Source organism: Nasonia vitripennis (assembly GCF_009193385.2).
Source record: "Nasonia vitripennis strain AsymCx chromosome 1 unlocalized genomic scaffold, Nvit_psr_1.1 chr1_random0012, whole genome shotgun sequence".
NCBI lineage: Eukaryota > Metazoa > Arthropoda > Insecta > Hymenoptera > Pteromalidae > Nasonia > Nasonia vitripennis.
Window position 1 is genome coordinate 1,254,489 of NW_022279600.1, and position 27,738 is coordinate 1,282,226.

The 27,738-nt window shown below is 36.2% G+C and overlaps 1 protein-coding gene across 5 annotated transcripts in view; it reads right to left on the bottom strand.

Moving 5' to 3' along the window:
* The window catches only part of LOC100679291 (nucleoprotein TPR), a 344,349-nt gene that overhangs the window by 109,693 nt on the left and 206,918 nt on the right, over positions 1-27,738 (bottom strand). For 4 of the 5 annotated variants that reach the window (XM_031921530.2, XM_031921529.2, XM_031921527.2 and 1 more), the window contains 2 exons: positions 18,645-19,016; positions 5,603-5,968 (listed from right to left, as the gene is read on the bottom strand). In XM_031921530.2, coding sequence (XP_031777390.1) covers positions 5,603-5,968; positions 18,645-19,016 — 738 coding nt within the window. The remainder of the gene's footprint in view (positions 1-5,602; positions 5,969-18,644; positions 19,017-27,738) is intronic. The other variant, XM_031921528.2, reaches the window with a different exon arrangement.

Genomic DNA, 27,738 nt, shown 5'->3' on the forward strand with positions numbered 1-27,738 from the left:
CATCTGAAATGGAATGAACCCCATGTCTGCAGTATCATATCTTTGGCTGTCACATTCAAAATGCTCTTTATATAACCTAAATCTGTCTCTGTAATCTTTCCGAGGGTATCTCTGCTTTTATCTAGTTTCAGAATAGTGTCATCAATAGCGGCATTCATTGATGGTACATTCAGAAAACTAACCAAGTCACATTCATGTTTGTACAGGTTTAATGTAATTATTGCTGAATTAATTCTGAGATTCTCTAAACTTGTTGTTTTCTGAACTACAGTACTAGAAATATCAGTAACCACGGCATTCGTTACTTGTATTTCTAATCCTGATATTAACCTATCATTATGTGTGTTCATATTCAACAAGTTTTGGTTCTGAATGATGTCATCAACAACGGCATTCGTCAATGACACATTCTGATTCTTAGCTGTGTTGCTAGATGGTAATTCTAATTCGTTGCTGACGTGCGTCAAATGTGTAACAACTAAATTCGATTCAATAGAAATTGACCCTTCTGTGTTTATGTCTATGTCTGTATCTACGTCTGTGTTTATAAATTGGGAAAGACTTAGCTGTTGAAATTGATGTCGAAGATCTTTTTGCTTTGCAAGCAAACGGTCACAGTTGTTTATGCATAAAAGGATTGAATGGTGCTGCTCCGCTAACTCATCATTAGCTAGTTGATAAGCTTGTAGACCAGGTGTTTGTTTTCGCTCCAAGTTTACTTCAACCAGCTGTTGATGTTTCAATTCATTCTCCGTTTTTACTTTTTCTTCAGTTTCATCCTGAAGTCGTGTTTCGTTCAAGATAATATCACTCAATTGAGTAATATTCTGGATTGCTTCTTTTTTTATTTTTCGTAGTAGAAAAATGTCCAATTCTTCAGCGATCCGTGAGTTAATCCATTGCCAAAAATCCAATTGAATATATACGTCTTTCATGGTGTTCAGTTCTTCCATGTGTTTGAATAAACTATCCCGGACGAACCCCCAAAATGTTATGACCGGGTTCGGATAATAAAAGTAACAACACGTTATTTATAGAAAATCACTCTTGAACTCGGACTCTTTATTCAAACGTAAACACAACTGTTCTCAACAGCTGACAGAACCAGACTGAACATAAACAACAACATCCGTGACGTCGTTGATTTCGTTGCTAAGGTCGCTATGCGCGATTCTTGGTGTTCGAATCGCGCAACGTTCAGGCTCGGTCACAACAATACCATATTTTTACGTTTTCAATGAAAAAACAAAGAAATGGACGCCAAGGAAAAGCGTTTGGAAGCCAATTATAATTCGAATATACTTTGTAAATTCGAAAGATCGTGTAGGATTTTTTTTTTAAGATTATTACTATTACTTGTAAAAGGGGCTCAATCTTATGAAGAATTAAAAACATTGGAAAATGTTACATATGCAAAATTTCATGAAATAGTTGTGGCTAGAAAATTAATAACCACCGATAAAGAATGGGACAAATACTTGGAATAAGCAATCAAGGTTGAAATTCTGAAAGCTCTGTGTAACCTGTTTGGTTATATATGCGTATTTCATAACCCAGTAAATGTTATAGAATTATTTCAAAAATATGAAGCATAATTTTACAGTGCATTGTTAACTAAAGAAATACGTGAAAACATCTCACCTAAACATATCAATTCTATTTTAAGAAGTCACGGGTATACATTGACCGATTTCAATTTACCTAAATTTAGTGAAGATGTTGAGGAAACCAATTATGAATTTTATGAATGAAGAATTTTATGCAACAAATGAAATTGAAAATGATTCATTATACAATATAAGCTCTTTAACGAATAAACAACGTGAAATTTTTGGTACAGTAATAAATAGCGTAATTAATAAAGCTAATCAAGTGAAGTGTTTCTTATTGATGGACCTGGAGGTAGTGGAAAAAGCTACTTGCTAAAGACAATTATTTAAAATAAAAAGAATAAGTGTTTTACCTTTAGCATGGACTAATATAGCAAATTTACTAATAAATGAAAGAACTTCACATGTAATTTAATATATAGAAAAAATCTGGAAAATGTAGAAGTCATAATTTGGGATGACATCAAAACATGCTTTTCAGGCAGTGGATAAATTTATTTAAAGACTTATGTAATAGTGACATTAAATTGGGTGGCAAAGTAATGATTGTATCACGTGACTTCTGACAAACACTACCTGTTGTCAAACATAGGAATCGAACAAAAATTATTGAAAATTGTGTAAAAAATAGTCATTTATGGAGTAAATTCTAAATACTGACTTTAAAAGATAAAATGAGAGTTAGTAATTGTGACAAAGAGTTTAAACAATGGCTATTAAAAATTGGAGATGAAAAATATTCCAACGAATTTGAAATGGACAATGATATAAATTTACTTCTAACAGAATTATTATCAACCAGTAATATAATTATGGAAATTTATGGAGATTACTTTGATAATAATAATGTCAATAAACTTTGAACAAGAGTAATTTTAGCGCTTAAAAAACAATGATGTACTTAAAATTAAGATGACATTTTAAACATGCGAAAATGATAATAAAGAGATGTTCCCACACTGAAAAAAAACACAGTCGTTTCTGATGTAAAGTCCGGTAGTTTTAACCGTTCTGCCACCGTGACGACTGTTCAGTAAGAACAACGGTGTGCCACTGGTAGTTTTGGCGATTCGCGACTCGTAAAATTGGTCGCTTACGCGGGACACCAGCAAAAACGACCAAACTGATTCTTTAAAACTGCTGAACTCTACGGTAATCTTGACGAGTCTTCGTACAATGACGGATTACTGGTGCGAGTTCAGTTAAAAATTTAAATTGAAATGATAGACTTTGTAATCGTAATCGAATAGTAAGGAAAATGATAAAATTCTGTATACAGACCGAAATAATTAGCGGTAAACAATTTGGTAAAGTTGTTTTAATACCACCGATTAATTTGACTTCTTCAAAAGAAGAAATTCCTTTTGACAGGACAAAACGACAAGTCACAAGGCCAAACATTTAACAAAGTTGGTATCTATTTACCAAATCCAGTTTTCAGTCATGGTCAATTATATGTAGCATTATCCAGGGTAACGTTAAAAAAATTTAACAATTTTACTTCCAAAAAATTCAAGTTTCGAGGATAAAAGTAAAAGTAATGATGATTCAAATAAGATATATATGAAAAATATAGTATATCATGAAATATTAAATTGTGAATGGCTTTACGACACACAGGTACATTAAGCACTTTTCTACGTAGTTTACACTATCGATACATATAGTCATACACGTTTTTTCTCTTCATCACCTTCATGCTATATCTGTTTATGCACAGTTGCATTTTTATAATTCTTATGCAAGTTTAAGTCACACGATTTTAAATAAAATAAACTCATTTGATATATATTATTTATATATATGCGAGTATATATTTTTCATATATATATGGGTTATAGGCACAAGTACTTTTCAGAAAACTAATAGCACACTATATGATACATATAGTCATACAAGTTTTTTCTTTTTATCACATTCATGATATGTCTATATACCCACAGTTTTATTTTTATAATTCTTATACAATTTTATGGTTAAAATATTTAGTGGACAAAATAGGTAGTTACGTGTTTGCCTGCCAATGTGGGAATTTGATAATAAAGTTCAAGTTAAAAAAGTTGCCTTTCGTCGAACAAGAAAAATAAAGAAAGTAACTAATACATGATCATTTTGTTACATTATACTGTTATTTATGTTATTAACTGTTATTGCATGCTATTTTGCTATGTAATATAATATATAACATTTATTTCTATTACATAACCTGTTTAACCAAAATATTTTCTATTACATCACACCCGTATAGTTATAAGATTATATCTGTAAACTATAAAAATTCAAATATTTTGTAATAATGTTTTTTTTTTTTTTTTGTAAAAACTATTTAAACTTTCTTGTATCTACTTTTTATGTAAAATAATTTTAATCTATCTATGCAACAATTTCAGTATAGTTATTAAATTGAATATTTATTCTATCTAGTTTGCAAGATTTATTTTTATTTTGGCAATTTTTGGGTTTTTAGCACAAATTAATTAATTCATAGCTCCTCAGGGAAGCATTTTTCACTATAGACATGGATATACTTTTTTGTAAAATTTTCTTACCCTTTCAATATATATATATATATATATATATATAGCGAAATGTTATTATAGCGTAACTTGCAATTTAGGGTTACGTTAAGTGTCTCAGGTTATGCGGTGTTTATAGACAGACTTAGAAATGAACATTTTCCATGATAAGAAACAATTTCATAATACTTAAGTGCAGTTTTCTAAGACATTTTCAAAATATACCCAAGTTCCTCGTAGATGGTTTAGGTTTCAGTTAATTAGACAATTTTCTATCGTTTTTCTAATTTTTATATAATTTTCCTATAATCTGCACATGCTAAGCTATAAGTACAAAGAAGAATCATTAGAAACGGTTGCTCTTATCTGGAGAAATTTTATTTCGCAAAAAAGTTTTACGTTTTACCCCACTGTACGCGCTTTCGCTGTACGTGCTGTGCTTCCCGCCGCACAGTAGTCTCAAAATCGAAAAAATGGGACAAATTCAGTCTTAGATCAATTATTCAATAAAATCCATTTTTTTTAATTGAAAACATATCTTGAGGTACCTAGGAATCAAATAGGATACCGCTTTTTTGTATTATAAACCCGCATATAAGGTTAAAAAATCGATAAAGTTAACCTAAAATGCAATTATTATTTCCGCAATTTATTAAATAATTAAAAACAAAAATTTATTCTCCAAATAAGATAAGATATGGGTTTACCCTATTGGAGGGGTTGATTTTTTATTTATTGTATTTCCGACATCGGATTCGGATTCAGCGTCGAAAAATACATCGAAAACCCATATCTTTACTCGCCTATCAAAAATAAGTTGATATTATGAGAAACAGGGCGGTTTTTACGATATTTTAGGGGCTGATTTTGGATTTATTGCATTTCACACAATGGATTCAGATTCAGCGTCGAAAAATACATCAAAAACCCATATCTGCACTTATTTGGAGAATAAATTTTTGTTTTCAATCATTTTATAAATTGCGGAAATAATGATTTCATTTTAGGTTAACTTTATCGATTTTTTAACCTTATATGCGGTTTTATAATACAAAAAAGCGGTATCCTATTTCATTCCTAGGTATATCAAGATATGTTTTCAATTTTATAAAATGGATTTTATTGAATACTTAATCTAAGACTGAATTTGTCCAATTTTTTTTGATTTTGAGACCACTGTGCACCGTACGTGCTTGCAACTACGCTTGCCGCTGCATGTGAGACCTGCTCTAGAGTACAAGGTCCACTTTATTTCCCTTCTCAGAGCTGAAATAAAACTTTTTCTAATGGTTCTAAAATAAATTGTTCATGTACCTTTATCCCATTTAAATAAAAAGAAAATACATAATCATCGGGCATACTCTATGTTGGAACATTCTCGACCCTCAATTCACACATAAAATTGAATTTTTCGTTTTTTTAAAAATTATAGATTAAAGAAAATATTAATTGCCTTTAAGAGAATCAAAGATTTACCGGTCGTGGTTGATCTGTGCACGGAGACACTTGTTGTGGAGTAGTTGGTACACTACGTCCTGTACCATCGTCTTCTAGTTGTGTGAGATCAACACGAGTGTCGTCCATACCTTCTTGCATAACTTGTACTAATGCAGAACCCGTAGCATTGTAAATTGAACGCGTTCCTGTAATCGTTGGTGTAGAAAGGGATTGTACGGATGACACTGATGCAGAAGTAGAAGGATCACCAAAAGTAAATCTTGCTTGAGGTACTTGCGGGGAACTAACAGCTTCACCAAACCCATCATTTCTTCTTGGCACAAAGAGTGTTGGCGTACTAGGAACTATGCAATCATCTCCTGCATCTTCATACCCTTGCTGTGGCTGAAAAGTACGTTGAAAATAAAAATTAGAATAAAAAAAGACTCTATTGCTCGTGAAAAACTAAAACAAATAAGCCAAGATCAATATTAGGCCGAGTGTAAACGCACTACTCAGAAGTTAAAAATGTATTATTGAGAAAACATCTAACAAACCTCTCTTTTCTGGTTGCTTGAACCATTTAAAGCGTAAAAGAGTGTGCGAAGACAGTTTAAATGTTCTTATGGGAAATTAATATAAGAAAAATAAAAGAAAATTAGCCACTACCCAATGGCGTATACTTTAAGAAAAATGGTTAGTAAGAAAAAGTTGTCAACGGTTGACAAAAAGCGAAAATCATAAGTATTTTGATTTTTTACGTAGGCTAGTGATTTTTCTACACCCCCAACACCAAAGAGTAAAAATCGACGCTAAAAGGTATAAAAATCCAGAGTTTACTCTTTAAAAAGTGCAGATCGTGAAATTTACACCTTCAAAAGTTGAAATTACACTTGAGAAAAGTGTAAATATTTAACTTTACACTTTAAGAAAATAGTACATTTTTCGAAATAATTTTATCAATCAAAAGAACTATTGACATTCATGTGCTCTAATTTATACTGTTGGAGTAATTCAACAATAAAATTCAAGTGCTATATCAACAATTTAAGAAATATATAAACGTTTAAAGTTATGTGAACGTTTAAGTGACGGTGCCATAACCTCCAATCACAGTTTGAGTTTTACTCTTTTTAAAAGTGATTACGGTTTATACTTTACATAAAGTGTAAAAGTAACGATTTACACTTTTCTAAAGTGTAATTTCAGTCGTTTATACTTTATTAAAGTGTAAATTTTAGGTTTTTACTGTTATAAAGAGTAATGTTGTAATTCTACACTTTTCGAAAGTGTAAAATAAATTTTTTACACCTTCCTGCGTCGATTTTTACTCTTTGTTGCTGAGAGTGCAATTTTAAAAATTCTTATAATTTTTTATCCAAATGATGATTCTTTTACAATCTAGAGTTTTAATTGCAGAACTTTGTTTTTTTTTCATGGTTAAAAATTTAATCAGTATTTTATTTATTTGTAAGCTATATATTCACGGCTGACTGGAACAACGACTTATTTCGGCGATGTCTTCGTGTACGCGTTATCTCGGCTGTCAGTCTGAGAACGTCTAATATCAATCAGCGCTTGAAGAATGCCCTATCTATGCTGCTATAATTTTCTGCTAGGTATTTTATACATTAACGTGCGCACTGCATGTAGGTTTGTATTAAGATTTTATGCAGATGTTTTTTGCCTAACATCCTCCAGAAATGTCAACTGGTCTACCTACAGACAAACATGTACGTTCTTTTGTACCTCACCCTACACATATCCCTATGTGCTCGTGTACAAAAATTTGTGCATTGATTTCTGCAAGCTTATGCTCAGATTTTTTTTATAAGGGTGCAGGAGAGCTTTTGGAGCTACATCGGGTCAGGAAGCAGATAAAGTAAGATTCTATACGATGCCATCATCAAACCAAGGCTTGCACATGGAGCAATCGTTTTGCCACATAAATGTGATATAAAAACTCATATTAGAGCACTGGAGAAAGCGAAGAATAGCAATGAAAGGAATCACAGGATCAATGCGGACAACACCGATGGCTGCTATGAAGGCTTCGTTAGAGCTCCCCCCACTAAATAAGGTCATAAGGGCGAATACATGCAAGTCGTTTTGCAGACTGTCGGAAGCATCGAACTGCATACAATTCAAAGATAAAGCGATGCTGGATCAGGTAGTGCCGCTTATGAATGTTCTTCTCGAAATCGTATTAAATCATCACCGCAGAAAGAAGTAGATGGAAAGGTGGATTACACGAGCTTCTGGAAGGCAGTATAGTGTGATACGCAGATGGTTCAAAAAACGAAAGCGGATTTGGGGCAGGGGCATTGGAAAAAAAGCGTTAACAAAAATTGTGTGCTCGCTCGACCAGCATGCCACAGTCTTCCAGAACAAAGTCAAGGCCATCACGGAAGCAGCAAACTGCCTGCTAGAAAGAGGCACAGAAATAGCAAATAGAACAGTATTATTCTGTTTTGCTAGCAGGGCGGCTCCAATGGTGCTGGACAGCATCAGAGCTACTTCGAAAAAGGCTCTGAGCTTCGGACAGACGCTGGAATCATTGGAAAATCGCAACGTTGTGTTACTGTTGTGAGTGCCAAGACACTCCGTTGTTATGGGCAACGAAAAATCGGACAGGCTAACAGACAGGCCGATGGCTTTCGTGCTAGGTGGTTCGCAGTTGCCGTATCTGCCTGTGAAATAAACAGAGCTATAAAGGGCTGGCTCAACACAGAATTGAGCACGAAATGGTATAATGCCAAAAGCCTGACCAGACACTAGAGGATGAGGTACCGCCTGCAAAAAATAGGGCTCGTAGACTCCGTGGACCGCAGGTGGTGCGGAGAAGAAGAGAAGATCACCTCACACCTACTGTATAGATGTCTTGCTTTCATCGGATCGAGGCAGAGGGTGTGGGGAATCCCCTTTACTGAAACAGAGGAATAAGGGACTGCTAACTTGTTATCAATATGCCTAGTTGCCGTAGCTATCGACAAGAAACTGTAAGGTTTAATATTATAGGTTCAAAAGACACAGTACAGTGGGCTGCACCTACGTGCTCGACGGACACGTTCCCGTGCAGGAGCCGCCGTACATCATCTCCTCCACAATCACTATGACTACTATGACTATGACCATCCCGGAGACGTCAAGACGGCTTTAGTCTACATTGTTGTGACTCTCGACAGTTTCTGCGAACTCTTGTACCGGTGATGGCCGATGAACGTGTTGTCATCGCGCTCTTCGCATCGAAGACCTTCACGTTCCGGAGAGATTAGTCGGTGGACTGTCCAGTCTGTCCATGTAAAACGAAGGTTTTACATCGACAACAATCCCAGCTTCAGAACGCTACTGTATCTATACTCTCTGTCTACTATTTATTCATCGTGTCTGTGTCACCACGGCAATCCACGCTAGTGCTTGAGTTGCCCAGGTGGGCGTTCGGCGCTTAAGGGGACCTAACCACCTTAAACCACTTTTTTGAAAACATATGAATGGGCCGTAAAATATATGTAATATAAGGTTTTCGCGTGCGCTGATTACGAATCTGTCATCAGATTTGCAAAAATAAAAAAAAATTGTTTAAACAACCTATATAAATAATGTATAGTAAAATTAATTATCTTTCAAGTCAAATACTTTTTGCACGCTAACGCACACATACATACATACAGGGTGAGTCATTTTAATCTTTAATCTCAATTATCTCGTTGGCAAAGCATGCCAGCGAAAAAAGTTTCGGGTAAAAGTTTTAGGATTTTTCCCTGGCTATCTGATGATGACCTTGACAATGTCATTGAGCATGGCCTTCAAGGTCATTTGAGAGTCAAGTCGATTTTTTCAAATAGAAACCCCTACTTTTGGCACCAGAAATGGAAAGAGCGGGAAATTTTACGTTCGAACATGTGATTTTGGAAACAAATCATCTTTTGTGCGGAAATTACCTTTGACATCAGCCGAACCCAGGATGCACCATCGAGGAGGTTGTCAAAAGGATTTAGCATCCCATTTTTTGTTTTTTGTTTTTTCCCTTTTTGTTATTTTTTTTGGTATTTTTATGGAATATTAACTGGAGTTAACCATTGATTAATTGTTCGAAATTACCGCCGTTTTGTTGGATGCAAAGATCAAGTCGAGCTCTGAATTGTCTTATGGTTCTAAGTAGAACATCTCGAGGGATTGCTGCACAAGCTGTACGAATGCGTTCGATCATATTATCTCGCGTTGTTGGCCGTTGAGCATAAACAACATTCTTAAGATATCCCCATAAGTAAAAATCGGGAGGGGTTAAATCAGGTGAACGAGGGGGCCAGGCAACTGGGCCACCTCGCCCAATCCACCTGCCACTGTAGCGGGTGTTTAAATAATCACGAACAATGGGTGCATAATGTGGTGGTGCTCCATCTAATTGGGTCCACATTCTTAGCCTTGTGGCTAGGTCTACATTTTCTAGTAATTCAGGTAAAATGTCTCGAAGTAATCTCAAAAAGTTTACCCCATTCACGTTCTCTTCAAAGAAATAAGGACCAATCAAATAGCCATTGATGATTCCACACCAGGCCATAACACTCCAGCGGTGTTGATTGTCTATGGGCCTGAACCAATGAGGATTTTCATCTGACCAATAATGGCAATTATGTCTATTCAATTCTCCAGTGTTTCTGAATGTTGATTCATCTGAAAAAAGAACGTGCCTGAAAAAGTCTTGATCTTGTTGAATCATTCGTATTGCCCATCGACAAAAACGTACTCGCAAAATCATATCATTTGGAGTTAACTGTTGTGTTAATGTTATGTGATAAGGATGATATCTTCTCGCTCTCAATATTCGGGATGCTGTTGATTGAGGTATACCTATTTCTCTTTCTATTTGTCGAGTACTAATGTGAGGATCAAGATGAATAATCGCTAGAATGGTAATAACACGAGGATCGTTTTCGTCGTATTCATGATGACGGCGTTGACGAACAAAAGCTCCATTTCGAGCTCTCTGAGTTAAGGTTTGAATAGTAACATTACTTGGGTGTCTCCTATTGGGATAGCGTTCAGCATAAAGTCTGGTAGCTGCTGCATAATTATTTCGACTTTCTCCCAAAATCATGATCATATCAACGATTTCGTTGGGACCATAATCAGCCATGATCAAAATCAAAATAATTTGTTACAGACCAGTAAACAGGGAAACAGATTTTTTCAATAATAATTATCGATTTACAAGAAGTAAAAAACACGATTAAGCTTTTCTGCACTAATTTGCTATCTACATAACAGTTAAGAGTAGTTCACTCTCAAAAATTGACACTAATACAAAATAATGGAATGACTTAACTACATCAAGAATTTTGAAAATTGACACTAATACAAAATAATGGAATGACTGAAAATTTTTGAAAACTGAAAAAATTACGAAAATTTTAGAAAATATTGAAAATTTTTTCATTTTTGAACGCATGTCACTCTCTTTTCATTTATGGGGCTAAAAGTAGGGGTTTCCATTTCAAAAAATCAACTTGACCTTGAAGATCCTGTTTAACGACAGGGTCAAGATGACCATTCGTCAGCCGGGGAGAAAACTGAAAACTTTTGTGGGTAACATTTTCTCCTTGAATGCATTCGAGTTCAGCTAACCAATTGTACTGTTATCGGCATGACCAATGACCTTCACCATTGAATTCAAGGTCAAGGCAAGGTCATATTCAAACGTAAAATTTCCCGCTCTTTCCATTTCTGGTGCCAAAAGTAGGGGTTTCTATTTGAAAAAATCGACTTGACCTTCAAATGACCTTGAAGGTCACGCTCAATGACATTGTCAAGGTCATCATCAGATAGCCAGGGAAAAATCCTAAAACTTTTATCCGAAACTTTTTTCGCTGGCATGCTTTGCCAACGAGATAATTGAGATTAAAGATTAAAATGACTCACCCTGTATATCTACTATATTTATTATTTATTAGCTTCTTTTATGTGTGAATGTGTGTGTATGTGTGTGTAATATAAAATTAAAATAAATCAACCTATATCCACAACAGGGAACACGTGCAGATACAAGGAACAGCGAGCTGTTATCTAAGCTGTATATCTGTTCCCTGTTCCTTTTCGACTGTGACCGGTAGCGGCCTTATTCCGAATACAAGCTTGCGAGCTAACTTCAGAGCGTTAGGTCGAAAAAAATGCGCTACTGTTCATGAAGACTAGAGACCATCATGAGCAGCAGGGGGCGCTCTCAGCCAGAGTAACTTTTATACATATATCTATATCTATATGTACAATTTTCATAAGGCCAACAAGGATAACATAACCTCTAATATCAATGTTTACATGTCATGTATTGGATCTGATAAAATCTAATATCTAAAAGATATAGTGAAATTTATAATATAAAAATATACTATAAAGTTATAGTATAAAGTTATAGTATAAAAATATATACTATAAAAATATTACTATAAATATATACTATAAATATATCCTATAAACTTATAGTGCAATATATACTATAAAAATAGTACTATAAATATATACTATAAAAACAGTGTTTTCATAGTAAATTTATATTTTTATATAGTGTGTGCATAATGGATTTTTCAAGACAGAGTCACAGAAAAGTTGATTCAAGAAATTATATCGGCAGAAAAAAAAGACCTAAATTTTGTTCTGCTAATAAAAAAATAAAAAGTTCTTCTGCCCGTAAACTGTCGTCTCTAGATTATCCTGAGGTTGATTATGAAGGTTATAGAATCTTTGATATGAGACTTTTGTTTACATTCTTAGAGAACAATTTGATGTGTAAGTGTGGTGGAAATATAAAATTTTATGAAATAAAATGTCATGGATTAGGTGGCAATTATTCTATTACGTGTGATAAGTGTTTACATGAGAAGAATTTTCACAACTGTAAAAAATTGGAAAAAATAAAATATTTTTGAAATCAATAGACGCAGTGTCCTAGCTATGAGACTGGTTGGTGGTGGCCTTGAAAGTCTGAGAACTTTTTGTGGAATAATGGACTTTCCTCGTCCAATTCAAAATGCAACTTTTACTAAAATACGTAATGTGATTTTTGAAGTTACATCAAGAGTTGCGGATAAGTTTATGTCTGAAGCTGTAGACGAAGAACTTCGACTTACACGTACTAATTCACAAAATGAGATATGTGAACCTGAAAGTGTTAATCCAGAAGCTATTAGTCAACTGAGTATTGAAGATTTAGATGAAAATATGTTAGATAATGAATCAGATGTTACGAATACTCCAGATGAAATCGTAGCTTGTAAACGAGAAATAGGTGTTCAAGGTGATGGTACGTGGCAGCGTCGAGGTCATAGATCCTACAATGGAGATTTTACAATCTTGGGTCAAGAAAGTGGAAAGATTATTGATTTAGAAGTTCGTTCTTCTTACTGTTTACAATGCAACCAGTATGAAAAAGTTCATGGATCAGAAGGTACTAAAGAATGGAAAATTTGGTACAGCGCACACTTACCATCATGTACAAAAAACCATTGGGGTTCTTCTGGGTCAATGGAGTCTTCAGCGATTGTGGATATTTGTAGTCGATCAATAGAAAAATATAATGTAAAATATGTGTCGTACTTAGGAGATGGAGATTCGTCAATATTTTCAAACATTATAAATTCTAAACCTTATGGAACTCATGTGACAATAAGTCAGAAAGAGTGTTGTGGTCATGTTCAAAAACGCTTTGGAACGCAGCTCAGAAACTTGAAGAAAAACAAAAAACTTGGAGGAAAAGGAAAACTGACCGATAAAATTATAGATACACTACAAACTTACTATGGCAATGCTATTAGAGCACACCCGGATTCAATAGAAGACATGACTAGAGCAATTTGGGCAATTTTTTATCACAAAGCCTCAACTGATCAAAATCCTCAGCACATGCACTGTCCTCCTGGATCCGACTCTTGGTGTAAATACCAAAAAGCAGTAGCTGAAGGTAAACAAGATGCGTATGTTCATCCACGAACACTACCAGAAGAAATTTTCAACGAGATCAAGGTTGTATTTGAAAAATTGTCGGAGCCAGAGCCTCTAAGAAAATGTTTGGGTGCAAAAACTCAGAAAGCTTAATAATGTTTTGTGGAATATTGCTCCTAAAACGGACTTTGTTGGACTTGAGACTCTACAAATATCTGCCTTCTTAGCTTGTATAATGTTTTCAAGTGGCTGGAAAGGATTACTGTATCTTATATCAGAGTTGAATATCAAGCCTGGCAAAAATGCATTATTCGCTGCAGTAACAAATGATCAAGCACGTATCAAAGATGCTGAAAAACAAGCAGAGTGTAATACAAAAGAGGCAAGAAAATTGAGAAGACTGTTACGTATTTCTGTTGATGATGGTGCATATGTCAGTGGCGGACACTAAAATGTTGTTTCTAATCAAAATGGTATGTATGAATGTATCTAAATTATGTTCAAAATATTATAGTATTGTAGATGTAAAAATTTTTTTTTTTATTACAGTATAAACAGTAAACAGTATACACAGTAATGTAGTATAGCCTATAAAAAGTTTTACAAAACTGCAGTTACATTATTAAATACAGGTATATTATAAGACATTTTTATATAATTATTTATAATGATATGTAAAACATATTGCAATTTGTAAATACACGTACTTTTGTTTTACAGGTTATGATCTACTAAAGTTAAAGTATAGTGCTAGAACTCCAAATAAATGTAAAAAAGTAGTAGAACAACATATTGTAATATATTTAATACAGAATTATGATGCAAATTTCAGAAAAATAATAAAAACACGTTTTTGTATTATTTTAAATATTATTCTAATAATGCTTGTTTCAATACCCAGTATTTTTCTTTGAGTACCGCAGGATTCAGACTAAACGGATCAATGAATTGTACCAAACCAAGGCTTGTTCTGTTAATTAGACATCTCCAGATTTTTTATTGGAACACGTCTGCTCACAGCGGCTGTCAGAACTAGACACTAACATAAACAATAACATCCGCGACTTCGTTGGTCTCGTTGCTAGGGGTTGCTATGTGCGATTCCGATGTTCGAATCGCACGCTCATTACAACGTTATACATAATATTGCGTCACATTCCATTGTTTTGCATCGCCATATTTTCACTGATGTCGGGCTTTTTGATCGCATTTAGCAACGCTATGATCAATTATTTTCAGTTCATACAAGATTCTACACCATGTTAAAATTTTATATTCCGGCGATTTTGTAAAAACCCATCAAGACTCGTGGAAAAAAAAACTATTTTACAGTAAAAATGTTTATTCAACTTAAATCGTTCAGGTCGTTGAAAAATTTTCAACTGTATCAAATTTCAATTAGTTTGTAGCAATCAAAGCACTTAAAAAATGTCCGTCTGTACGTCCGGATTTATTTTTTGCATTTATTTTACAAAACTTAATGTATTTTATGAATAAAGAACTATATAATGGTACATATAATAAAAATATACATTCCTACCATGAAAGATTTTTAAGATTGGTCCAGATGAAAGTGATGCTCGTATAATTATTTGTGCAGATATGATCTTTTTTTAAAGCTATGTGTTTGTGAATATGAAATGAAGAATGCTGTATGTATTCATGCTGAAATAGTATATTGTGCAACGAGTGTGTATTGTGAAGCGAGTGTAACAGTGAGCTCGCAACTTATCGCACTAGTTGCTCATACGATTTTGTATCACGAGTGCGAGGACAAAGTGTCGAATAACGCACGGTTTTACCGAGGCTAAAATGGGTCGGTTATGTAGACTGTAAAGGCTCCGCGAAAAGCGTTGCGTTTTTTTTTTTTTTTCATAACAACGCTTTTGCGTTGCGTTATTTTTCATAACAACGCTTTTGCGTTGCGTTATTTTTCATAACAAAGCTTTTGCGTTGCGTTATTTTTCATAACAACGCTTTTGCGTTGCGTTATTTTTCATAACAACGCTTTTGCGTTGCGTTATTTTTCATAACAACGCTTTTGCGTTGCGTTATTTTTCATTACGCAGCGCTTTTGCTTCCAACCTAACGATTTTACCTCTAACCTCATCCAATTATACAATTCGCCATTAAGCCAAGGTAAAACCGTTGCGTTATGGGCCACTATCCGAGAACAAGTGATAAAAATAATTATTTGTGCAGATATGCTCTTTTTTTAAAGCTATGTGTTTGTGAATATGAAATTACGATTGCTGTATATATTCATGCATATCAGAAGATGTAATCTGTAGATTTGGACAAAATGAAAAGGATGCTGCAAATAATTATTTTTGCAGATATGATCATTTTTTTAAAGCTATGAGCTTGTAAACATAAAATGACGAATGCTGTATGTATTTATGCATATCACCAGATGTTAATTAAAAAACAATAACTTTCCCTCCAAAAAGAAGGTAATTTTTACATATATCACGAAAACATTTATCAATTGCTTCAAAAGCATGTCTTGAAGCCATTGATATTTTATCCCAAATTATAATTTTTACATTTTTAATGTGTTCACCAAATTTTGAATAAGGAAAAATATTACACATTGTTTGTTCATAATATAATAGTATAATTAATTATGGAATAATTGCATGGGGTAGAGCCCATGGCACATGCATTAAACTAGTACAAGGAGTACAAAATAAAATTTTAAAAATGATCTATAAAAACAAGTTGATAAAAAAATAAATCCAATCACTTTAAATCAATTATTCCATTATCAATCAGTATTATATCACTATATAAATCTAAGTGAAAAATACGCAAACTCGTTTAGCAAAACTAGGAATAAAAATATCTGATGACTGAAAATACCTGAAGCTGTATGGCTAATGTCACTATGCCATACTTTCTTTTTAGTGTTAATTATAGAGCCATATCAATCGCCATACTAAATGCTATACTATTTTTTTAGTGTTCATTTATAGAGCCAGATCAATCGCCATACTTTTGGCAAGGTTTTCAATTAATTACAGAAAATATACAAATCATTGGCATAATTTTTTAAAACATTTGTTAAAAAATTGGATGGGAGAATAGCTATCGGATGCGATAACTCTCTTGTCAGGCTGTCGTCGGTTTTTGTATCATAACAGTTATCTGAAACTGAATGAATGATAATCTACAATGAATCTTGTCGTATTTGCAAATTTATTTAAAGAAAACGTAAAAACCGATTATTGTAGAAGAGCAGGAAAAGATGGCGATAACGATTCAAAAAAGGATAAATTAAGGGTCACGTTACGAAGTACAAACTAAAATAAACCGCAATGAAAGATAAGCGTAATTTGAAACACATCTAAATAATTTGATGATGACCTTCTCCAAATTTTGATTCTGTGCGTCAGCTTCGGCGACGATTTTCGGCATCCTCCGCAACCCTGGTTTGCGGCGACAGTGCACGAAATTTTCAAAGTCCGAAATGCACTTGAATACAAAAAATCGCACAGATGATACATACAACTCCACGTGTGTACAACTAAATAGTATGGCATTTCGCATGGAGATTGATATAGCTCTATAATTAACACTGAAAAAAAGTATGGCATAGTAGCATTAGCCATACATTTGCAAAATTTTTTGGAGCCATACTTATGCCACACTTGTGCAATACTAATTTTTTTTTACACGCGGTTTGGACAGAAATTTAAGCAAATTAATATTCTGTAGATAAATGGTAATACGTTGTTCGCATATAAAAGATTATGAGCAGAAGTTAGTATACCGCCCAAAACTTATCGTGAATTTTCTACAAGGGTTATTAAACAAAAATATAATAAGGGGCGTACAAAGCGAATCTTGTAAGATTCCGCAACGGTGTCAACGAATGACACCGCGTGCGTGAGGCAATCAGCTAATCCCGCACTGATCACGCTTAAACATAGTCGCACCTTTCAAAGACGGCTCGCATGCAAAGAAACGACAGGCTTAGGAGAACGACAGGCCCTGACAACTTCGTACGACCCGAGCATTTGCAATCCTGCGCGCTGCTGGCTTGTGTGCTTCTCTCTCTCTCTCTCTCTCCTCTCTCTCTCTCTCTCCTCTCTCTCTCTCTCCTCTCTCTCCTCTCCTCTCTCTCTCCTCTCTCTCTCTCTCTCTCTCTCTCCTCTCTCTCCTCTCTCTCTCTCTCTCTCTCTCTCTCTCTCTCTCTCTCTCTCTCTCTCTCTCTCTCTCTCTCTCTCTCTCTCTCTCTCTCTCTCTCTCTCTCTCTCTCTCTCTCTCTCTCTCTCTCTCTCTCTCTCTCTCTCTCTCTCTCTCTCTCTCTCTCTCTCTCTCTCTCTCTCTCTCTCTCTCTCTCTCTCTCTCTCTCTCTCTCTCTCTCTCTCTCTCTCTCTCTCTCTCTCTCTCTCTCTCTCTCTCTCTCTCTCAAGAAAATATATATATACACACCCTGTGCGTAAAACTTTTTGTCCCGAATTCATTCCCAAAAAAACATGCACAAATAATATTACGGTATATATACACACATCCATATAAACAATTTCTAAAAACACATGATTCGAACTCCAAAATCTTAAAATGGATTTCTAACAGGTTTCTGATAAAGTCGAAAGTATTACTAGTACAGAGCTTACTCTAGGAGAATGCAAAATAGTCACGTCTGACCCGCTTAAAAAAAAAACTCGAAAATGCGTCCACGCGTTACATGAAATACGGTATGCACCAAATACTGTTTGACCTTGTACAATTAATTGTGCACTCGTAAACGCCCTTGCCCTCGGCTCGAGCTAACTCGGCCTACATACTCACTACACAATATACTATTATAGCACAGTATGTCTAAAATCCTCTTCTAGGTCACAAGTAGGCGCGATTTGCGGATTTTAGCAGTCTGCGCTATAAAAACGCTATTTACACGCCCTGCAAAAAAGAGTAATTTAAGCTACACAAATCGTAATATACTATTTTTCATTACTTGTTTTCCAAAATTTATGCAGTCAATATCTGTAAAACTTGAATAATTTTAAAAAACAAAAATAAAAAGTCAAGGAGAAAGCTAAGTGCCAAGGACTTGGCAGCGATTTTTTAACTGTATTAAAATGCATGACTTTTAGAACTGCCGCATTTTATGATGGACCGATATTATAAGTCGACTTACCAAAAGTAAATGCTGTTGAGGCTGTGGTCTCGGCATAGGAGGGACACCTCTTGATCTAGATATAAAAGTAGAAGGCTCTGCAGTTGTTCCAGCACTACTTATTGTTTCTGACTGTTGCTGGTTTGTTGGTAGTCCTGACTGAACTTGTCTAGGAACTTCCACGCTCCTTGAATCTTCTTCCATTATAATTTCTACTTCATTATTGTCTACTTCCACTCCATAAGCTAATTCTTCTTCTTCCATTTCTTCATATGGATCATTATCAAATTCTTCTTCTTCTTGAGTTTGATGAGTTCCACTTTCATCACAATCAACGACTACACAACCATCTTCACCTTCTTCATCTTGATCTCTTTGACTAGAAGTTGGTACCTATAAGAATAAAATGCAATTATGTACACTTTCTTTGCTGAAAACAACTTGAAAATAAAATTAAAGTATATCCATCCATCCATCCATCTATCCATCCATCCATCCATCCATTCATATATATCTTCCTACATTATATGATTATTTTGGAGACTCCTCCCTTACCGCCCCACCTCCTCCCCCCCCCACTAAATAACGTAAAATTATTTTATTTTTATGTGATTTTTTAATTTTTTAAGTGCCCCCCACCATCCCCATTCCTCACGTACCTCCCCCCCCCCCCCCCCCACCACCATTACCATATAACGTACAAATGTATAAGTGTTCTCTGCATTATCGGGTTTTAGACTATCATCACGACGTTATTGCATAGTAAATACATAGTAAAATATAGCTGTCTGATTAATTAATTATATTTTAGACAAACAACTCAATGAACTTTCAGAAAGTAAATTAAATAATTTACTTATTGAAAGTCAAATACTATATCGACAGAGTAAGTGAGTCAAAGTTTAAAGAACGCAATGACTCTAAAAAACTATAATTATTATAGATGATTCACTGATGATTCAGATAATGATTTTTATCTTGAAAGCTAGAGAAGAAGTATAGAACTATTAATAGAATTAGAAAATTAACTATCAACTATTATAGAGATTTCTGCACAGATTTCGTTAATGTACACATATTTGTCATCAAAAACCTGTTCAAAAACAGATTTTTAAACAGGGTATAATTTAAATTGAAACTTTTTTAATGTAAAAGTGTACAAATAATCATTAAATATTTTTACATTATGTCCTATAATAATACGAAATTAACTTACTGTATTAACTAATGATTATTTGTGAGTCTGTTCTGTGCTGTTTGTGTGTTGTATTGTCTATGAAAAATATCGTAATAAATAATTTAAGAATAACAAATTTATTATTACTAAAATTTGGATAAAATTTTTTCGAATAATATTTATAATTTGGAATAAAAAATAATTATTCTTAACGAAAAATAATTTTTTGCTGTCTGAAAAAAATAACGAAATTTGTTCCCCGAGTTGAATTTATGATAATAACACCGGCACACAAAGAAAAAAAAGTGGGGAGTACTTTTGACCCATATATCCCTATGTATTTTGACGCGCTGAATCCGAATTCGGTATCCGTTTTGCCCGTACACCCCCAAAATTTTGAGTAAATGCATTTGTAGACGTTGGTAAATGTTAGAAAGTTTTCTTGTGAGTGTATTATATACATGATTTTAGTTCATTTTAATGTGCCTAATACGAGTTAGGTGTTCGTTTTGCTTTTAACTACAGATTTTGCATAAACTGTACATATGCCACTGTGAATGCATAAAGAAAATGATAAATTTTTTTCATTTATTTTTCATTGAGTGCTTATGATAGAGATGGAAAAATATGTAAGAAATGCTGCTCTTACACTGTTCTTCTACTTTTGTAACGTACTCTTTTTTCTTCAAACGATCTATGTAATGAATTTCTATTTCTCTTTTTGTTGTTCGTTTTTTCGTCTCTCTGTAACATCCAGCAAAAATTCGCCATCATGTTGACATCCCATCTTCTCTGATACCGATTCTCCATTTCACTTATGTCCTGATGGAATCGTTCACCTTGTTCTTCACTGTAATCTCCTAGATTTTCAGGAAAGTAGTCGAGGTGAGAGTGTAAGAAGTGCAAGTTTAAGTTCATTAAACAACCCAAGTTTTTGTAATTTTCTAGTAACTCGTCAACTATATTCTCGTAATCCTCACTTTTCGTATTTCCTAAAAAAAAACATTTTTCAAACTTTGCCAAGCTGCTTCTTCAGTGTTGTCCATGCTTGTAATAAAATTGGCATCTTCAAAAAGTCGGCGAATTTGTGGACCATCAAAACTACCCTCTTTCAACTTAGCATCACTTATTGCGGGAAACTTTTCTTGCAAGTACCGAAAACAGTCTTTCTCTTTATCCAAAGCTTTAACATACTGCTTCATAAGTCCTAGTTTAATATGCAGTGGTGGTAGCAGATATTTTGAAGGTTCTATCAATGGTTTGTGTAGAATGTTCTTCGATCCTGGAATAAAGTTAGTTTTTTTTCCCATTCTTTCTTGACATAGTGATTTATCCTGTCTCTACTATCCCATAAACACAAAAAGCAGGGATTTTTGGTATAACCAGATTGTTGGCCTAGAAGCAGAGTAGCAATTTTCAGATCACCACAAACTTGCCATTGGTGTTCTGAGTACTTTATCTTATCCAATACTATCTTTAAGTTTTCGTAAGTCTCTTTTAACCTTGTTGAGTGGGCTATTGGAATTGGTGCAAATGTATTACCATTATGGAGAAGAATGACTTTCAGACTTCGTTTTGACGAATCAATAATGAGTCTTCATTCTTCATCTTCATATACATTTGGTTTTAATTCATGCACCAATCCTTTAACATCTGAACAATATCCCAGTGAATTTTCTGTATCGTTTGTAAAAAATTTTCTAAACTTCTCTCTATTACGATAAAAGTAAGCAGTTGTTCCATTTGACAACAAGTGTTTCCTCTTAAGTGCTGCCGCTACATATTCAGCTCCATCTTTAGGTAAACCTAAATCTCTTACAAGATCATTCAATTATTTTTGAGTAAAGGTTTGAGGAGCTATCCTCTCACCAGCTGGCAGGAATTCATCATCCTCAGAACTTTTTATCATAGGATTCATCTACTTCCATTACTGATTTTTGCTGGATGTTACATAGAGACGAAAAAACGAACAACAAAAAGAGAAATAGAAATCCATTACATAGATCGTTTGAAGAAAAAAGAGTACGTTACAAAAGAAGAAGAACAGTGTAAGAGCAGCATTTCTTACATATTTTTCAATCTCTATCATAAGCACTCAATGAAAAATAAATGAAAAAAATTTATCATTTTCTTTATGCAATCACAGTCGCATATGTATAGTTTATGCAAAATCTGTAGTTAAAAGCAAAACGAACACCTAACTCGTATTAGGCACATTAAAATGAACTAAAATCATATATAATATACTCACAAGAAAACTTTCTAACATTTACCAACCTCTACAAATGCGATTTTCAGGAATTTTTCACGGTTTTTCGCTATTTAATCAAAATTTTGCGGGTGTACGGGCAAAGCAAACACCGAATTCGGATTCGGCGCGTCAAAATACATAGGGATATATGGGTCTAGTCAAAAGTACTCCCCACTTTTTTTCTTTGTGTGCCGGTGTAATTGCTTACTTTGATAATTATGAATTTACATAAATAATTTATGAAACAATATTTGTACTTTCATCAATTACACAATTGATTTTGATTAATATGATTTAGAATATTCACTATATTAATAATATAATCAACATAAACTGCACTATCATTTTTCAAGATAGCTGAAAGCAGATCATGTGTTCTACGAAATTTTAAAACACGTTGAATATTTGATGTAGTTTCAGTTAGAATTTGGTCTAAACTTGTAAATTTTGATGTTATTTGTACTTCATCACGAAATATTTCGAAAAATTGAATTCGTGAATGTAATCTTTTTAATTGATCTTTATCATATCCTCTAACCAAATTATTTTAACAAGGTTCATAATTAACTTATTCTAATTCATATTGTTCCATTTGATTATTCAATGCTCGCAAAACGTTTTCATGTGCTTCGTTTTCAATTCGAACTAAAGAATTTTTAATTGGATTCCACTCCATTTCTATATCTTTGTGGATACAGCTATAATATAATTAAGTCAAAAATATTTTGTATACTAAATTAAGAAAAAAAAAACACATGTATATTCGCAAAATTCAAGCATAAACTTATAATAAAAAGTTTTATTCCAAACTATATTTTCGATTTTTGAATTATTTTCATTATCATTTTGAATAAACAATCGATTAGGATTTTTGTACCTAGATCATGATAAATACAATTGCCAATGAGAAAATAAGGGGTTTTTAAGTATATTACTACATTATCGAAACTTTGTCCTTGAGATTTATTAATAGTAGGTTCTCCTAGGACGTCGGATAGTACAGGGGCCTGAGTCAGCCTAACCAGCATGACCTGGCTGCCCTATCAGCCAACAAAAAATCCCGCCTGACCTAACAGTGCCGTTTGGCGACCGGATAGGACTATGGTAAGTCGAGGGGGGGCTGCTAAGGCCACAGGCGTTGGAGTTGATTTTTGTCCGGGGTGGGTGACTTTCTGGAGGGCAGACCGGTTCGGGACGCAGGGGCGGGGCTTGGTCCACACACAGTAACACATCCGTTTACACACCTATGAAAAATGAACGAGAGAAATGAAAATATTGCAAAAGTGCCAGCAAAAAGGAGCTCCCCAGCTCAAACCACGTCCTCACGGAATGTATTTTGGAAGACCGAGCAGCTGTATTTAAAACGGTTAATACCGGTGAGAGTTCCCAGGAGAGTCACTGGGCGGCTGCGGGGTCCGCCTCAGCGGGAAATACCGGTATCTCCTCAGGGACAGAAAACGGCAGAGATGAAAAAAGAAATAGGCATGCGAACAGGAAGCTAGCCTCGGGGGCGAGGGCGCTCCTGGGGGGTCTCGGGCTGGGACCCTTACAGGCAAGCCCAAAAAACAGCATTCCGACAGATCCACCCCGAGGGAGCGTAAAAAGAGGTCGGTTACAAAAAGTTAAAGCCTAGCAGTGGCCACTGACTTAAAGGTGGCCATCGTTCCAGTTAAGTACCCGGAGGAGCGTCTCGACGAGAACTGGGGAAAGAATGTTCTAGAGACCTTGGAGGGGGGGGGGGGGGTCGATGACGCCCCGGACGAAAGCTATTTTACAAGTTTGAGGAACATGAGGAAGCGTGCCCCCCGGAGGAAATAGTCGCATTAATCAGAGAATGCGAAGCCGAAGGCACCAGGCTTATAATGGATTGCGATGCAAACGCGCATCACACATGTTGGGGCAGCATAGACTGCAATCCTAAAGGAGAAAGTCTTTTAGAGTTCTTATCAGGAATGTACATGGACTTTCTCAATACGGGCAACATCACCCTGGCCTCCAGGAATGTGTGGTCTGAGGTTATGGACTGAAGAGTGTCGGAAGAGGTCTTCATGTCGGACCACCAACATATTGTGTTCAGACTTGGCGGACAGAGTACGCTCGAACAACTCATAAGGAACCCTAGAAAAATGAACTGAGCAGGCTACAGATACGAACTTACGGCTAAGTTTGGTCACTTCCCTGTCACTTACGGGACGGTGAAGGACATCGATCACTGCAGTAGGATCCTAAGGGACATAATAATAAGTTCTTTCGAGAACAATTGTGAACTTAGATCGAACAGTGCAGCGAAGGGCGCTCCCTAAAGGTATAAGTCACTAGAGAAACGCAAAAAGAAAGTAAGGCGGCTATACAACCGGTCCAAGCACTCAAAGAGTGACAAGGGCAAACGGGTGTATAGAGAAAAACAAAAAGAATATAAGAAGGAGATCGAAAAGGCTAGGGTGGAGGGTTGCAATCGATACTGCAAAAGCCGACGCACGTTATCAAACACGGCCAGGCTGTGCAGTGTCCTGCAGCACCCGAAGAAGCCACTGACTGAATCGATCAGATTAGAAACGGGGGACTGGGCAAAGAATGGACAGGAGGTCCTAGAGGGCCTAATGGAAACCCACTTTCCTGACTTCAGGAAAGAAGCGGGGTCAGAAGCCGTACGGCATTTTTCCGGCTCTGCTGCAACAGGGCATGGACATATTAGTCCCAGCCTTTAAGAAACTATATCGAGCTTCTTTGGCACTAGGATATGTGCCGGATGAATGGGGTCAGGCAAGGGTGACATTCCTGCCCAAACCAGGTAAGACACAGCATACGGTCGCAAGGGACTTCAGGCCAATCAGCATGACATCGTTTTTACTCAAAACCCTGAAAAGGCTGGTGGACGCGCTGAACTTCATTTGAAAGGGCATGAATAACAGGGGTTTGGTATTGGCTTTCTTAGACATCGAGGGGGCTTTCAATAACACAACCGGTGTGGCGAATTCGGCAAGCATGGAGGAGCACGCAGTACCAGCAACTGTCTCTAGGTGGATCAGCTTTATGCTGAGAACTAGGACGATAGTGGCAACCTGGGGAACGTACTCTAGCAAAGGAGTGGTGAGGAAGGAATGCCCACAAGGGGAGGTGCTGTCACCGACACTATGGTGCCTGCTCCATATCCTAAACAAGACGGGTAGAAACGCACAGGCATATGCAGACGACATCGTCATCCTGATAACGGGGGACAAAGAAGACGTGCTAGCAGGTCTAATGCAATTCGCACTGGGCCTGGTAGAGAAAGGGTGTAATAGAGTAAAATTGGGGGTTAACCCCTACAAAGTCAGTGCTGGATACGAACAGGTATAAAACCAAACCGATGGAAGGGCTTCAACTCCATGGTGTTCCCCTGAAATCGGCAAAGGGGGTCAAATACTCGATTATTGGGTTATAATTTTGGCTTGAATGTTGTACTCAAATAATTTAGTAACTTTTAATCGCGTGCCATTACACAAACCGTCTGTTATGCTTAAGTTTCTTATTAAAATAATAATAGCTCCAATTTTTAAATTAAGTTCATAAGGTGGCAATCCATCATGAATATTACTTAATATTTAGATCGGAAAATTTATGTAAATGTTTTTTTCTTATTGGACATGTTTAGAACAATACAAAACCACGTTCCAACACCGAAAAAGTGCCTTGTGACACTGTTTTATAGCCCCCTTTAATTCGTCGAAAAATAGCCATTACTCAACGGCATGTACCAAATGCATAAAGGCTAAAAAAGAAAATATGTATCGGTAGGATGATAGAACATCATGTAACAGAATGATAAATGCTCAAAGTTTTAAATATTGCAACATGTCGTTAGAATAACGACACGCGATTACAACACAAAGTCTCGAGTGGTTGATTCTCGGATGTATTCGTGATGATTGCATCGGAGAATTAACAACACTGCATTGTATTTTCTCTTAACCTCACCTGTCAGCGCCGGAACCAGAGGTGGCTCCCTGCTGCTGACAGGAAGAGCATCACTCGCGGCAATAGCGCCAATACGGCCTAGCAGAAACCCTGGGTTGCTGCCGTACCGACAGAACCGTCGTGCCTGTTGCTGGTGACGCCACCAGGAGGCTTCGCGTCGTCTTCGGGAATACGAGAGGATCCGCACGCGAAAGCCACGAGGCCGCAACTGACCGTTGCGGATCCTTCCGCGCATCTCGCTCGCGAGAGAAGTCGTACGAGTATAGGTAAGCGCCGAGCCGCAAGCATATAGCAGCCGCGATAGTGTATAACCGCGGAGAAAGGGAACGCGCAAGCGAGCTTCGGCGAGAGCGAGAGAGAGAGAGAGAGAGAGAGAGAGAGAGAGAGAGAGAGAGAGAGAGAGAGAGAGAAGTCAGCTACAGCTGACTCGCGTACAGTAGGCGTAAAGGGAAGTCGACACTCGCGAGCGTTGTTGGAAAATATGGTGCGTTTCCGTACTATTCGTTATCGTCGTGAATGACCGCGTTAGGTGGCGTCAGGATGAGACAATAGCGCCAATTCGTAATTGGCGCCACAGGACGCCATTAATATTCATTATGACTCGCGTCTTTCACGCGGGAGAACTAATATATAGTCGGCGTTCCGTATGCGTCTTTTCCGGAACGCGCAGGGTCTCGCGCCGCGATGAAGCTTCCTCCGTGTTCAATTCGTCGTCAACCCTGGAGCCGAACAGTCGGAGCAAAGTAGTAGTCCTTCGTTGTAGAGTCGTAGAGTCGTACGTATAGAGTTGTCAAGTTGCGAGTTCGTTAGTGTCGCGAGTGGTCGCCTAAATCACGCCCGAACGAAGTTGTCGCGATAAAGATCGCGTTTTCTCGTTGTTTCGTTGTTGTATGAACCGCGCGAAATAAGCCAACAAGTATTGTCCGTTTCGGTTAGAGGACGCGATCGCGGAGTCTGGACAGAGAGAGGTAAGGCGAACGGAGCACATTGTATTTTGGATCGTTGCGCCAATAAGTCGAGAACTAAATGATAGACTCGCAAATCCAAGACGCGAAGCAAATAGCGACAATGTATCAGAGAAAATTCTGGAATAGCGCTGGCGTCAGGCCATTACGACCGAGGATTCCTTCCTTCTATTATTGCGCTACAACGGGCCTCCGAGTCCTGGTTGTTCTCGCGATTTTCAGGAAATCAAGGGATTGAGACCACGGTCCACGGCTAAAATCATAGACGTCGCGTTTCCCAGGATTTCCTCCAAAGGCGAGTTGTCGATCGCCATCTTGGTCGAGCCGCGATGGTTAGAAGGACGCCATCGCCATTTTGGACCACTGAAGTGTGAATATCGCGGAGAAGTACTGAATAAAGTGTTAAGTCGGTTGTTTTGTAGAATATTGAGAAGTCGCGTGATTATTATAAGAAACAAGTTTACGACAAAAAGGTTAGCAAATTTAAGGGAAAAGTGGGAGGCTATTCCAGACTTATTACTGAACCTCGAACAGGAAAATTTGATGGTTATAGAAATAAGTCCTTGAAGATTATTGAATTTATTGGTAGGAAAAATGTAATTTTAGAATATCCTAATGGTAAAAGAATTCGAAAGCATATAGATAAATTAAAACATGTAGAGGACGACTCTGATACCAATTCTGATTAATTAATAACATATAAACATAAATAAATTTCAAATAAAACATTCATATAATTCTTATAAACTCCCATTAATTGATATC